General features: G+C 52.9%; 4 protein-coding genes across 4 annotated transcripts; all 4 read right to left on the bottom strand.

Annotated features, from left to right (window-relative positions):
• Window positions 1-1,967: 1,967 nt before the first annotated feature.
• CTRU02_205351 (f-actin capping protein beta subunit) lies at window positions 1,968-2,966 on the bottom strand (the record flags this gene model as incomplete). The annotated part of the gene is made up of 3 exons (XM_070204543.1): window positions 1,968-2,382; window positions 2,436-2,867; window positions 2,935-2,966. 3 exons carry the CDS (start codon window positions 2,964-2,966, stop codon window positions 1,968-1,970), a joined length of 879 nt encoding a protein of 292 aa, XP_070061647.1.
• A 933-nt stretch (window positions 2,967-3,899) lies between these two features.
• On the bottom strand, window positions 3,900-5,435 carry CTRU02_205350 (ebs-bah-phd domain-containing protein; the record flags this gene model as incomplete). The annotated part of the gene is made up of 4 exons (XM_036722648.2): window positions 3,900-4,538; window positions 4,594-4,724; window positions 4,776-5,087; window positions 5,144-5,435. The coding sequence occupies 4 exons, from the start codon at window positions 5,433-5,435 to the stop codon at window positions 3,900-3,902; spliced, it is 1,374 nt and encodes a 457-aa protein (XP_036585545.2).
• Window positions 5,436-6,200: 765 nt separating this feature from the next.
• On the bottom strand, window positions 6,201-8,535 carry CTRU02_205349 (autophagy protein atg22; the record flags this gene model as incomplete). Its single annotated transcript, XM_070204542.1, has 3 exons — window positions 6,201-7,098; window positions 7,265-8,048; window positions 8,244-8,535. The coding sequence occupies 3 exons, from the start codon at window positions 8,533-8,535 to the stop codon at window positions 6,201-6,203; spliced, it is 1,974 nt and encodes a 657-aa protein (XP_070061646.1).
• A 3,902-nt stretch (window positions 8,536-12,437) lies between these two features.
• Window positions 12,438-13,004, bottom strand: CTRU02_205348 (uncharacterized protein; the record flags this gene model as incomplete). Its single annotated transcript, XM_036722646.1, has 2 exons — window positions 12,438-12,691; window positions 12,866-13,004. 2 exons carry the CDS (start codon window positions 13,002-13,004, stop codon window positions 12,438-12,440), a joined length of 393 nt encoding a protein of 130 aa, XP_036585543.1.
• Between the last annotated feature and the right edge of the window lie 1,516 nt (window positions 13,005-14,520).

The following is a 14,520-nucleotide window of genomic DNA, read 5'->3' as shown; positions in this document are numbered from 1 at the left end:
TTGCCAACTGTCGCCGCCAAACGCGGCCCGAATGTTTCTTACATCCCCGTCTGCTATGGGACACACCCGATGGGCATCAGCGCCGTAACCGCCAGCTTCCTCTCAAAGTTTTGTCGGGCACCAGTTTAATACCCGGCCTGCTGCAGTGCGTAATCTCGAGGTCAGAGACAACTTTCCCTACGCCCCCGCAAAGCATGTTATGGATCACGGCATATTGCCTCCATGGGCCCTAGAACAGATCGGTTTTATAACGATCTCACCAGCCTTGACATGGCGTTTCTTTCCTCTGCCTTTCGTCCTCTGCCTGGCCAGCAACCTCTGACTGTTTTCATTCTGATACCTGGGGATACCTCTTGTCGGACTTGGCCCAGAGTACTCGGCTATCGTGAGGGCACGAGCGGCGGGATCCCATCGGAGACATGCCGGTTTAAGGTTATCAAATCTGTGTTAGTGCGTACATAGTATGCGTTGTATGTGCCCTTCTTGAGCGACGACTATGACGTGTCCCTTGCGCCAAAGTCAAGCATGAAAAATGAAAAACGAAAAAAAAAAAAAAAAAAAATAGCGAGAACGAAGCTGTATCCTCCCTGTCTGCCGGCAGCTTGAATCTCATCTGCTTCGTCACTTACTTTCCCACAAACCCTTACCCATCGAAACACGCTTTCAAGCATCGTTTCCGCAGGAATTTGTGTGCATGTGTACAGTGAATGCCCCTGGGAATAGTCGAGATGAAGAAAAGTAAAGAGAGCTTCTAGATATAGCCAAGACCCCTACGCGAGGTTTGCGCTGCAATAAGCTCGCTGAAATGACTCGGTCGTCCCCCCTCAATAGCAACTCCTTCCCACCCCTCAACTTCAGCCACACCCAAGGGCCGAAAAGGAAGAGGGGCGAATGGAAGGCTTCACTCGGACACTTCCCACCGGATACTTCCCACTGGGCGTTTGCTCCGACCTTGTATCTACACTCGGGTCTACATATCTTTTTCTTCACCCTCTCAGAAAGGAGTGAGTTTCAGCGTCTGCCCGGAGTGACCTCGAGACGTGTATACCTACGAGCCGAAGTCGTTATATACTTTGGTTAGCGGCAGCACATCTGTCCCGCAACTTTGAGGTTACAGCGTGTTTACGATAGCTCCTCGGAACAAATTCCGTAGTCTTGAATATACTAAAGTGGGTTTGTAGGTGGGCGGGGGGGGGGGGGGGGGGGGGGGGTTTAATAGCAAGCTTTACTTTTTGAGTGTTTTTGGTTTTGGGTTCCTGGGCTAGCTGGCGGAGCTGGCGGACAGCGAGCACTTCACTTGTCCGGTTTTCGTTTTTCCATACCAGGTGCTGATGTGGGAAAGCGTTGGTGACCCAAGGCTATGTTGATGTTCGTCTTCCCTATGCGGGTCTGCCATATCGTTCTCTTCCCGCATCTCCGTCCTCCTGTCAATCTTCCTCGTCGGCATCCCTGCTCCAATCACCACCTCGCCTTTCTGCGTCACCTGCAATTGGGTTATCTTGTGTATCACATAGTTTGCGGCACATACTCACTATCGAGACGCTTCCTAGGTAACACCGAAGGATGCATATCATCATGTCCTAAGCGGACTGGATTCGGACATGGTAGCACGGCATGAGATCTAGATGAGCGATACACATATGTTTTCTTTCTTTTCTTTTTTAGCCATTTCGCCAATCTCTTACTGCCGTATTCGACCTGCGTCCTTCTTCCCAGCAAAAGGGCGCCACCACGCTTTCAGACGTAGAATGTCTCTGCCCCGAAATCCGAACCAAGGCGAAGCGGGCAGGATCTCATCTATCTGGCACTCTTGTGTTCCCGATGCCTCGAATCACACAAAGTGGTCTGATCCAAGACAAGGGGCCCGGAGCTGTACAACGCCGTCTTGAAGATCCCTCTTTCCTCCCTGTTCAATCCCCCGTGAAGTTCTAATCATGTTCATTGAGATATGCGCTCTTGGAGTCTGATCATCTCTGCATGCTGCCGATAATCTCCCGTTGTGCCGCGCGGTCCTTGGCACCCTCGCTGAGGCTGCCGATGCTCCTCAGGTCCCCGACAACGTCCTTGGCCTTGCCGAAGTACACCTCCTGCAGCAGGTTGCGCATCTTGAGCTCCATGTCCTCGACAAGCCGGCCAACGTTGGCAATGTGGCTCTCATCGCCATCAACTGGCAGCTCCTGCTCCACCTGACGCGTCATGTTGCCGCTCAAGTCCATGTCGCCCAGCGAGTTTGCCGATGTCGACAAAGACAGAATAACCGTTGATGTGAGCTTGTACTGCGTCGTCCTGCCGCGCTCGATGGCCTCGAATACGTGGATTGAATCCCAGACACCCTCGGCGCTTCCTCCGGGCGTCGCGGCTGTTATTCGTGTCAGCATCAGTCTTCACCCGTTACACCCTTGTGTTGTTGTAATATATGCCAAAAAGATAGACACGTACACTTCTTGAGAAGAACAACTCCAGCGAATCCATCATCCAAATTCCAAAAGTAAACACTGCTCACACCGCCCTCGTAGTAAAGGTCCCGGTAGACGTCAAACGCCTCGTTGGCCTTGATCTCCATCTTGCGGACGCGCTCGCTGGGGATCGCGCCCTCGCCCGCACCTTCGCTGCCGCCAGCGCCGACACCACCGACACCACTCTCATCCAGAGGCGGGTCGAACTGGTTGCTCCACGGCGAGCGGTAGCTGTCGCCATCGCGGTTGTAGTCGCACAGGAGGTAATCGCGGCCCGTCTGCTTGCAACGCTTGACTGTCAGGGGTTGATCGACGGACGAAAGGAGGTCCTCGGTCAGGTCAGGGGCGAGGGAGATGATGGCATTGAGGTGGTCGGTTGTGTGTTTCGGGTTCAGGCGGCGAAGGAGGTCGCTGGATTCAGAGTGGGCTCGGATTAGTTACAGCCAATTTGGGACAGGGACGGAGGGGCCAAGCTTACAGCGCCGAGTCGAAGGGGTCGACGGAGGCCATGATGGCGCTATTTGATCGTATGGGAATTGGTGAGGAGAGATCGGGGACGTTGGAAGCTTTGGCGATGACGAATTGTGTTGCAGCAGTTGGGTTGGATGTCCTTTGGGGCTGAAGTGTTAGCGGAAGGGACCCGGCGGGGTCGGCGGTCATCAATGGCTGCCCCTGGGGGAAGGGACCCCACCAGTTAAGGTGAGCTTCTGAGAGCACCTACCAATGATGTGGTACCAAGCTCAACATTAGTGGCACGTCATGACAATACGGGAGCCATTCAAAGCAAAGCAGGATAGGATGGACAGAACATTAACTATGGTGGGGATTGATTCTTGGTTTTTTTGGTTTTTTTTTTACTATATTCAAAGGGTCTTTCGTATTGATCCATCATCAAAATCTGGTGATGCTCGACTGAAGAAAAGATAAGGTAAACATATGACCAAACCATGTAAGCTCTAGGAAACTGCTCGTAGACTCTTTGTCTCCAGACTACCGCTCTTCTGGCCTTGGCCCCTTTTTCGTCCCCTTGGTCGACGGATCTCACCTCACTAGATCTATCGAATCTTCATCTTTGCCAACCTCCCTTATTGCGAGAGAAACCGTATTCGCCAACGCCTCGCGAAGATCACAACCGCGCGCTCCAAGTGACCGGTACCGCTTCAGCCGCCATCTCCTTCTCGCACTTTACGAGGCTTCCTTCTCGGTCCGCTCGCCCTACTCGTCCAACTCTCTTTTTCAAGACTAGTTGTACTATCCTGGTCATACTCAAACTCGTCACAGCAAAATAGCGTTGCGCGGACCATTACAGATGGCGAAGGCGCATTGCCTGCCGGAATAAATACAGCGAGAAGTGAAGCCTGAAACTCCACCATCGCGCCCCAAAAGAATAACTGCCCTGGAGGAGGGCCCAAAACGTTGTTGGCCGTTGCGGCGGCCGATTATTCAACTGATTTCAACCCCGCAAACGACGCAGAGCAGTGGTTCAGTCCACACCTTCTCACCCTCGGTGACGTTCTCGCGTAGGTCCCTGATTTCGATCTTGGGTGGGTTCATGTCCATCAGAATCTTGGCCTCAAAAAGTCCCTCGTACGGCTTTGCGTCCATTGCGGATGTCCTCTTCTTGGCGGATCTGCTCTTTCGTGACGCCGCTGAAGCCTCAAGCAGGGAAGGCGTAGCAGGAGTTGTAGGTTGTTGCGATGCACGCTCGTCGGGAACCGCTGGGGTTCCTTCAGTAGCAGATTGACCGTTCGGTTCTTCGGGAGCATCGCTAGGCTTTGCATCAATAGTCTGCTTCACCTCGGCACCGCTTTCTGTCGGGCTTAGAGGGCCGTTGACGCCATCGTCCAGCTTTTTCTCGTCCTTTTCCTCCTTTTCACTCTCTGCCACAGAAACGGAACCTTCGGTCGGGGGCTTTGCTGTGAGGTGGGGCTTATCCTTGCCGAGTCGTTCGTATGTTCGCGTCAGGGCATCCTCTCGGAGACAGTGTTCATGAAGCCACTTGCCGCACTCCTTGTTGGAGCATCCGATAAGAGTCTTGTCGGGATTCGCTGGTTGTCGGCATCTGCAGGTACGTTCAACTGACTGCGCAACGAGTTAGCTTCAGCACAGTTAGTAATGGTTACGATATTGTACGTACCGAGAGCTGTTGAGTTCGACAATCAAATGCCTGGCGCCAGTACAGGGCCTCTTGAATTTCGTCGTCGTTCTCCTCGATCCATTGCTTCACGTTGGCGGGCAATGTCACGCTGACAACATTGATGATATCCACTGCTACAAGTTAGCATTCAAACCAAGACCTTCGAATTGGGCGCAACATACTGTGGTTCGAAGCGATCAGCTCGTTGTGCCCGTGGTACGGCTGGCGACCACCGGAATACTTCTTTCCCTCCATAGTACCTTCCGGAAGTTCCTCTGGCCAGTACATCCAGTAGATGCGCGCATAAACGTGATGTTCGTCACTGGCGCGAATCTCCAAGATGCGTGCCACCCAATCGTCCTCAGACTTTGATCTTTTCAATGCCTTCTCGGCGTCACCATCTGCGCCACCGTCCACTGCGGCCTTCTGGCGCTGGACAGTCTGGTCGTTTGCGACGTAGATGAAACCTTCACTGAAGTACTTGGTGCCGTTGACTACACACAGCCATGTTAGCGCGTCACCACCAGGGGAAGTCAAGGGCAAGACTCACGGACGAAGCTGTTATAACGGGTCATCTCTAGCCACTTCTTCTGTGGCACGACGTTGTACTCTAGATCCAGCACGTCGTTGGCGCTCTTTCCGTTGAAGTCGCCCGACGGGGAGAAGGGAGAGAGTTGCTTGGAGCTCTTCTTCGTATCATCCTCGTCCTGGTCTTGTTTCCGCCTCTTCTTTGACTTTTTCTGTGCCTTGGTGTCGGGTTCGGCGTACGTGATGCTGAACGGGCACTCGGCCTTGTTTTCCTCAACCTCGGCGCGAGGGCGCTTGCGCGAGGAGGAGGACATGGTGGTATAGGTCCGGGATAGCAAACTAGACTGGGGGACAAGCAGCGCGTCAAGTCGATGAAAAATGCAAGGCGATCTCGATCGGTGTGATTAAGAACAATTGTAACGTTGATAGATGCTCGCTGAGTTGTCGCGACAGAAGTGAAGGAGGACGGGGTGGCTGGAAGAAGATGGGTCGCCTAACGACCGGGGTAGATCAGGCCGAGTGGCAAGCGCGCTGTCCCGGTCGAGCTTGCGAATACACTGTAACAAGCTTTATGATGAGTCTTGCAAGCCTGGAGATGATACAGGCCAGGTATCAACGACCAATGATGGCCACGATGCGCGAACTGGGGGAAATCGCAGGTCGACGAGCTGGCGATTCGGGTCAAGGAGCGGGCGCGTCAGTAGGTAATCTCATCCTGCCACCAAAAATTCAGGTCGGGTCACGTGACCAAGTGCATGGCAATTTTCCAGGCTCACTCACGTAAGCACAACGTGGTGGGTGGTCCATCCGCGCCTACCGCATCGCATATGTCTCCGCAACAAGCGCCGATAAAGTTAATACAACTCTTATTTGTCTTACATCTGATTCGCTGTAGGATTGATTAAGAGCTTCAACGGCGACAATGTCAAAAGCCATGAAACGTTATGGACTCGTCGTATTTACCCTAGTCTTATGCGCTTTTCCTAGCCAGAGCTCCCAATGCTGACGGATAACGATGAACATAACCGAAAACACTCTAAACGCCGTCGCTATGCAACTTGTGCTCCAATGCTCCACTATTAATACCGTCTGGTCCGGTCGCGCTCATCCTCTTCATCGTCATATGCACTGAGAATAGGACGGTCTTCACTTTCCGTCTCGCTGGCAAGCTCTCTCTGCTGGCTCTCAAACCCTTCAATCGTTTCAGCAAGCTTTTCCCCCTCACGCTTGCCCCTTTCCACGTTGACACTCCAGATGAGCGGTGCTGGGAGCCCCACTAAAGCTGCCAGGAACCAAAAGGCCGGTCGAATGTCACCAGATTCGTCAATAATGGCGCCGACAATGGCCGGCCCGAATACGCTCGAACCCTTATCAGTGATGGCGTAGAGGGCATAGAAAGCGGCCTCGGAGCCAGGAGGGATGAGCTCCCCATAAACGCTACGGCAAAAGCTCGACAGACCACCCAGGACGAGCCCATACACCGCAGCCAAGGGATACATTTCCCACGGTTGCTGCAGTCCAATGACGCCCCAGTTCTGCACAAATGGCAGATATCCGAGGAGACCGTAAATGGGGATAAGTTCGAAAAGTCCGATACAGACCAAAATTGTCTGGTGGGGCTTCAAATTCAACTTGCGCGAGACGAAGGCCCAGCTAAATGCTCCGATGACGCCGAACGTAGTGGAGATGACATTGATCATTCCCAACGCCCATGGCTTCATATGAAGCTGTGTCTTGGCAAACAGGATTGCCGTCGAGGACGTCGTGGCAATGGCATCGGAGAGCAAGAACCATCCGGCAAGAAATAGCATGATGTCCAGCAGACGACGAGCGAGTTGAACTGTCTTGAAAAGAGATTTCCAAGCATAGATGGTATAATTCAGCCAAGCGCGGACTCCCTTGCCCGACTCAGTGATGGGCATGGGTGGGCCTGGCCTTGGGCGGAGCCACATGGCGGCCGGGATGGTGAACGTCGCCCTGAAATGAGAATGTCAGCGTTGACTCGCGCAATTCATCAATAACGGCGTCGGCGACGAAAGTGCGCGGGGCAGTAATGAGAGCCGGACAGACGGCGATGTGAATATCCAAAAAGCCAGAAAAGGCAACAGGACCGAAGGTTTCAGAGAATAGTTGGGATACGTACCACCAGGCACCCACACAGAAGAGTACAACCCTTTGCGACCATGTGGAGTTTTTCATGGCAATTAATATGGCGATGGCAACGCATTGCAAAAACAGCCCAGCAATGTAGCCGGTGCCGATTCCCTTGGCGGAGATCTGGGTTGACAGCTGCAGCTCCACTGAGGTGAGCTCTTCATGGGTAGCTTTTCTGACCAGAGAGTGGCCCTGGTGTGGGTTTCCATCAAGCAGCGCCGTGGTGGAATCTTCCATATCACCGACGGCCGAGTCCTCGTCTAGGTGGGTTCCATTGAGGGGCTGCGACTCCAAATCCGTATGCCCCAGATCCGGAGTGTGCACCGTCTCGGATGCCAACACGTCCGGATGGTAACGGACCAAGAGCGGTAGGAACGAGTTCAGAAGCACAAAAGAGGCGCCAAACGATGCGTTGGAGATGATGGCCAACAGCGCGCCCAGGACATACGTGCTCTTGCTGACAAAGATGTAAGCCATGACAGAGAAGCTGCCGATCCATGCGAAAGCGAGCAAAAGCTTCTTTCTCGAATCACCGTGGTCGGCAGCACTACTAATGCTCACAACAAGAAACGCTTGGAGAAGAACACTGATGGAGAAGGTGTACATGGCGAAGCTTGCTGTGTTGATCTCCATGCCGAGGATGTAGACAATGCATTGTCCGTCGGTCTTGTTCTTGGAGTCGCTTGTGCCGCAGGGGGTCGTTCGGTCGGACAGAAGAACGCCATTTTCACGCGCGAGAGTCTCGAGGAGGATCGGGATAAAGGAGCCTGCGCAATAGCATGTCAGCGCAAACAGATTAGGGTTAGGAGAGGAGAGGGAAGGTCGACGCGGCCGTTCCAGAGATGTTTCCATGCCCCCCGGGAAATGATGCGGGACATGATGCACAGGGAGCGGTTCAAACATACCGATAGCTGGAAATAATTAGTCCATGGACGATGGTATGAGAGAAGGTGAGGGGAGGCACTCACCACAGATGACATAGGTCTCCGCAGCAAAGGCATAGGCGTACCAGCCAGAAAGCTCCTTCTGGCTCGTGGGGCGGGTGTCTTCGCCGTGGTACCGGCCTTGGCCGTGAAAGAAGCCGTCGCTACTGCTGCCGGGACTCATTCTGTCGTACTCCGAGTCGGTGTCGGAACGCTCGTCATCGGCCTCGAAGTCTGAGGTGAAGGAGCGAAAAGAACGTTTCGACAGGGTTGAGAGGCGCGACCATAAACGTGGTGCGGGCGGCGGTCGAGCGTGTTCCTCTTGCCTAGGCACCATGGTGGGCAGCACACCTACACGGGCAGGCAGGCGTAACTTTACTGGATGGGACAGGTGACTTGGCGGGCCTTGTCTCACTCCAGTCGCAGCACGCAACCTCCCTCCAGGGCTGAATTTCCGTCCGAATTTAGGCTGCAGAGGCGACCAGGAACCTGAACTGCCAAGCCGAACCTTTAGGCTGGTATGTACCCTTTCAAGTAGTGAGCAAGCAAGCAGGCAGGCAAGCAATTGCAGCCACAGGCTGGGCAGGGTACCTAGCACTGAGGCGTTTGATACAGTGCTAGGCACCTCTCAGAGCTTGATGGTTGATGGGCTGCTCGGCTGGGCTCTCTTGTGGGGGGGTGACCTCTGTCGCTATGGTCGGACCACTCGGGGTATTTCCAGTGGCTGCAGCACCTCCCTGACGGAGCCTCCGCGCTGAATGCTGCCGAGTCCAGGTTACAGGTGCTGAAGATATCCCAATAGAATGCGCAACAGGCCTGGTGCTATCGTGCTTCTCGCTTTCAGTGGGGTGTCTCACGGTGGGATCCTGCCGAAAAGGGCATGTGGACTGCTTTGAGGTAGACCAGAGATGGGAGGTGACTCGGGGGGGGGGGGGGGGGGGGGTCGTACAAGCTGACAGGTGACTGTTATGCAACAGACCGAAGGTGTGTGTGACGTCGGCGATGTGAGTTTTGCCAGGACAGCAACATGGGGCCACCGCTCCTGCAACAATATCTTGATGTGCAAGACGAGGAGACAGAGAACAGAGAAAAAGAAGAAGAAGAGTAAGGAAGAAAGGACGAAAAAGTAGGTGAAGATGTCGTTGTCAGGTAAGCAGGGGACCGGTAGTGGGCCGGCGTGGTTGGTTATATGGCGGCCAAAGATCGGGCAGAACAAGGCAAAGCCGTTAAAGGCAATGGCAATCCCAAAAGTGTCAGTGTCAATCCATGGTCTTTCCCGGAGAACCTGTTGTTCTGTCTGCTCCATGTCATGTCTTTTCCCCGTTTGCCCTGCACCATAGCTTCTTAGCCTGAGCCAAAGGTGCCGCAGTCAGCCTGAGCCAAGACCACCACCGTCAACCGTCCATCCCGTCGTCGCCTTTGAACTCCTTTCTAATCCTTTCTCCGAACGCCTCCAAGCACACTCTTTTTCTTCTTCTTCTTCTTCTTCCTCCTTCCCTCCCCCACCCTAGTTGCCGCATGAACCCTATTGCCCAATCTCCAAGCGCCGCGACCGCGGATATCGTTGCGCCCAACTGCATCATCGCCGATGGATGGTGCCCATTCCTCCTTCCTAGCGCCACTACCATGCTTCCAACATGCCGCGCTATGAGGCAATGAGATCCAGTTATCATGAGAGGATGCATGTTGAACACAAGCCATTGCGAGACGAACCAGGTTGTTCATTCGTCTGATATTCCATGCTCAGCGTGCATCGATGGCCATGCGTCGTCGCCGCTTGCCCATGTCTGTCCATCTTCCACTACACTGCTCTATCTTATCCACCATCGTTTGACAATGTAGATATGCATCGCCTTCAGCGCAAGGGGTTGCATCTCCCAGCATTGGCCAATGTTGGTGCTCCATCTCTGTTTCATCCCGTGGGCCCTCTTCTCATCGACACTGTTACGACTCGAGGACTGCAGCCACTGAGTATCGCAACAACTCCCGTTATTGATGAGGATCCAGAATGTGCATACCTTAGTGCCCCTGCACTCAGGACGGCTCATTCTGAATGTCCCTTAGGCCGGCTAGATACCACTACTCCCGGTCTTTACATCTCTTGGCGAGCAGCCGCTGCCGCCTTGGAAGGGGGCCGGTTGATTTTGTTAGCTGAGTTGTTCTATAGACACAATGATCCAGTCCAAAAAAGCCCTCTTTCGTTCTGCACACAATACTCCGTATGTTCTTAATGTCGACCGGCGATATTCACCTCAACGAGGACAAGCACCAATTTTTCCTGTTCCCTCACAACACTGCGGCAAAGTTGCGCGGCGATCTGAGCCAGACTGGGACCTGCGGGGGCGGGCAAATCTGCAAGTCCCTCTACGATCTGCAATGCCTACTGACCTCACTGTCTTAATACAATCTAAATCTCGTTGGACCCTGAGCGATAACCACCAGCATGTGAGACTAGTCGTCTTTGACACTAGGTAGCGCAAAACGTGGATAAACCAACAGGCCAGATGCTGCGCCGTCATCAACGGTGACTTTTTGAAAAAAAATTTCCGCCCACCGAAGAACGACATGTCCATGTCCCCGAAAGAAAAAAAAAAAAAAAAAAAAACGCCCAACGAGGGCAAGTTTCTTCCTCGTCAAATTCTTCATGTCTCAAGCGTTGTTTGCGCAGAGACATCTCATCTTTAGGGCCGCTTTTGAGACCTCACCGCCTCACATTAAGGTTACCGGCAAAAGGGTCTCTCTTCACCGGACCCAGAAATACCCTTGGTTCTCTCCGCAATCATGTAAACCGAGCCGACCAAGGCTCGCTGCTTCACTGCGCTAACTATGTTTTCGTTAATCATAATGTCAAACGAAGTTGATGCAAACAGCATTGGCCATATGCCAAGAGACACCATTCGATGTCTTGGAAAGTCTCGAAGTTCACCTGACCTATACCACATTGCAAGTTTCGCCTTTTGGAGCAAGACAATCAGCATGTCCATCTCTCTAACTTGGGCTTGGGGAATGATTGGTTTGTTGAGTCCAGTCCATATGGCCCGGACTCCGTCATCCGGGACCTCGACCGACCCCGCCGTATCCTAGCGCCTTCCTGTTTAGTCACTAGCTCCATATCCACCCAATCAGATCCTTTGTCTCATTAGCATCACAACTCATCAGTCACAGTTGATCGGAGTTTCTTCGGAGGTTACAGAGATTGCTGGCAAGCAACCCTGCAGATTGAGCTATCTTCAAGGATAAAGCAGTTCCAGTCATCAAGGCGAAGTGCCAGAGTGGTTAATGGGTGTGCCTCGAAAGCACATGGCTTCGGTCGCGCAAGTTCGAATCTTGTCTTCGTCGATATATCATACCTTTTGCTCCCTGGATGATCTGTTGTACATTTTCCACACTTCTTATCAACTGTGGTGTGTGAGTGAGGTTGTACATAGTAGATGGACCAGGTCATATTTGTCCAAGTTCTTTTTTAACAGCCGTGGTTGTATACCACGTCTGTTCTTGTTTAACATTTTCATCCACACTCAATTAGCCCGCCTCCGGTCAAGTGCGCCTCATCATCGAGAAGACCCATGCCTCAAACGCAAACAACTCGCATGAGAATTTCTCTCTGTTCTTTCTCCCGAAGGTATTTTTCCAACGAGCCTGGCCATTTTTACATCAACTTCTGTGATGGGATCGCTGCCAGCTCGTTTGTTGATGACTAGACTGTTGAGTGAGTGAGGCTGCAGATTGACTGGCTACTGTTACAATACACACACTTATTTAGAATTAACATTATTTTGATAGGAGCGATTGCTTTCCATTCATCTTCGCATTATTTACGATGGAAAAATCAGGGCAATTGATTGCGGTGGCATAGAAAGCAGTCATTAATGTCGCATTTTTGAGAAGCTTGATTGAGACTGGGAGTGTGCAAACCGACATTTCGTGTACTAGACACCTGCATCGTCACATCAGACGTGAATGAAACCAGTATTGTGAAGCTAATGCCAGGGCGACGATTAAGCCAATGGCAGGATATCATTGAAGAACCTTGAGAACAAGTGCGTCTAGGGGAGGGGAGGGAGACTCCTATGAAAAAAGGGGGATATCGCGAAGGGTATGTCAAAAAAGGAACTTCCAACCAGGGCCGCCCCGCGCCGACCGGGCCACCCTTACAACGAACACAATAAACCATCAAACAATCCGTGTCCTACGGTCGTCACGGAGTGACATCTCATCGCAAACATGACGCCATGAGTTCTACTTCTTGTGGAACGGGGCGAGGATCTTAGCCTTAAGCTTGTCCGCGACGCTGACGCCGGCGGTGCCGTCGGCGCGGGCCTGGGCTGCCGCCTTCTTCTCGTGATCGATCGACTTATGCGCATTTCCCGCTCCGCCGCGGCCGCCGTGGTAGTCCTGGCCTTCAGTGGAGGGGCGGTAAGCCTCCTCGGGGACGAGGTCCTTGTCGGAGCGCGGGGTGGGCACGTTGCCGGCGTCGCCAATGTTACCGGCACCTGCGTGGAAGAAGACACACCAAGTCAGTTCGTCAGATCTATCGGTTTTTTATTTCCACGAAGATGTTTTCGATAAGCACAGCGCAAAGGCTCCGCGGAGCCGTCGCAGACGGTGGGGTTTGCGACGAGCATTTCCGCCGATGCCGCAAGGGGTACTGATAAGCAGACACTCACCTCCTCTGCCAGCGCTGTATGCGCCGGTACCGTGAGAACCCTCGGGGCCGGTTCTCACAACCTCGCCATCGACGTACTTGGTGTTGTCCGGGTTGATGTTTCCGGCTCCTCCCCTTCCGTGGGATACTTCGGCGGTCATTGCGATTGGGTTTTGGGGGTTTGGGAAATGACGTAAGAACTGGTGAGGAATCTGGTGATCTCGTTGTCAATCACGGTGGTGAGTTCGCGTTGTTCAGGTGAAGGGATATATTCTCGCGAAAAGTGAAGCAGAAGTCTGGAGCGAGGCCCTCGTTTATTTTATTACAGAGGATCACAAGCTTTTACCAGGGAGCGAAAACCGATACGTCAGTAGTATTATATATAGATAAGCAGCGGTTCCTGGCAGCTCGTCGTCACATCTTTAAGATAGAGAATGTACATTAAGTTACCTATTATCAGTGACTCCAGTGTCCCCCCAAGCTAAGGTTATCTATGGCGGCGTTGGGAAACACCCAGTCGGGAACCTGGAGGGCAGCATGCAGCTGATTGCGGGATGTCTTAGCGTCTTGGCTCCCCTGTCCCTTGTCCTGGGTGGTGGGAGGCAGGTTTCTGTCAACCCATCTTTTCTTGTTTGTCTTCATCCATTTCTCATATCAGCCTTCAGCCGTGCATGGCGCACACACTCTACTGGATAGCTCATCCCTCCCGCCACGGGACTTGTACGCATGTGCAGTCACACACACACACACACACACACACACACACACACACACACATCGACTAACGGTTCTGGCCGACGGCGAGCGAATGACAGCCGACTCCCTGCCCCGATAAACCCCAGTTTACGTACCTGAATTTCGTGAGCACTCTAGAAAACATCCCGCATCGACTTGTCTTGCCCAGCCCAGTGGTCCCGCTAGCAACATTTCGCCCTCCATGTATCTTTCCTCCCGGCACGCACTACCTTATCTGGACGCCAGCACGTGTAGGCTCGTTTTTCCATAAGAGTCTCGTTTTCTCCCAGCTCGTCATCGGCATTTTGAATTTCCCATCCCTTGGCGAGGCAGTTTTAGGTGTTGAGTGGACGGATCGTCAGGTTCGACTTGCTTGCCAGTTAACATCCCTGGCTACGTCAAGAGACATGTCGTCATTCCAAGCCGATATTCACGTCGCCATGTCACTGCTGTCCCTTCAAGCGGTTCTTCCATGAAAGAACTCTGGCGGTGGCTGATTTTATTTCGCCCTTGTTTTTCTGTGTTGCGCTGTTGCTACTGTCCCAGACTCGCGTCTCGTGTCGTAATTCCTACTCTTGATCTGTCGACACTAGCGAAACTTGACCCCGTCAGTCTCTTCACAAGCCGGCGGCGACAGCCAAGGAGGTGCTTTGCCATTTCAATAGAAACATCTAAAAATAATAATGAGAACCAAAGTATTACCCCGAAGGAGAGATGGTGGGTGGACCATGTAGGCCAGCCGTAGCACACATGCTTCCATTGGTTATAGCATAAGAGAGGCTGTGCGAGAACCTCAGCTCCATGCTGATGTATGCCTCACCGTCATTTCAAGCACGTCCTTGATGCTGCTTCGCGGTCAATACCGCCTCGAGAATGCTTTCTCCAACCCTCAGCATGGACTTCGTCGGCACGAGCAGTGCAGCATGAATATTTTTGCCCTCA

The sequence above is a fragment of the Colletotrichum truncatum genome, assembly GCF_014235925.2.
Source record: "Colletotrichum truncatum strain CMES1059 chromosome Unknown Contig_0003, whole genome shotgun sequence".
Taxonomy (NCBI): Eukaryota; Fungi; Ascomycota; class Sordariomycetes; order Glomerellales; family Glomerellaceae; genus Colletotrichum; species Colletotrichum truncatum.
This window is presented reverse-complemented; position numbering and strand designations above follow the sequence as displayed.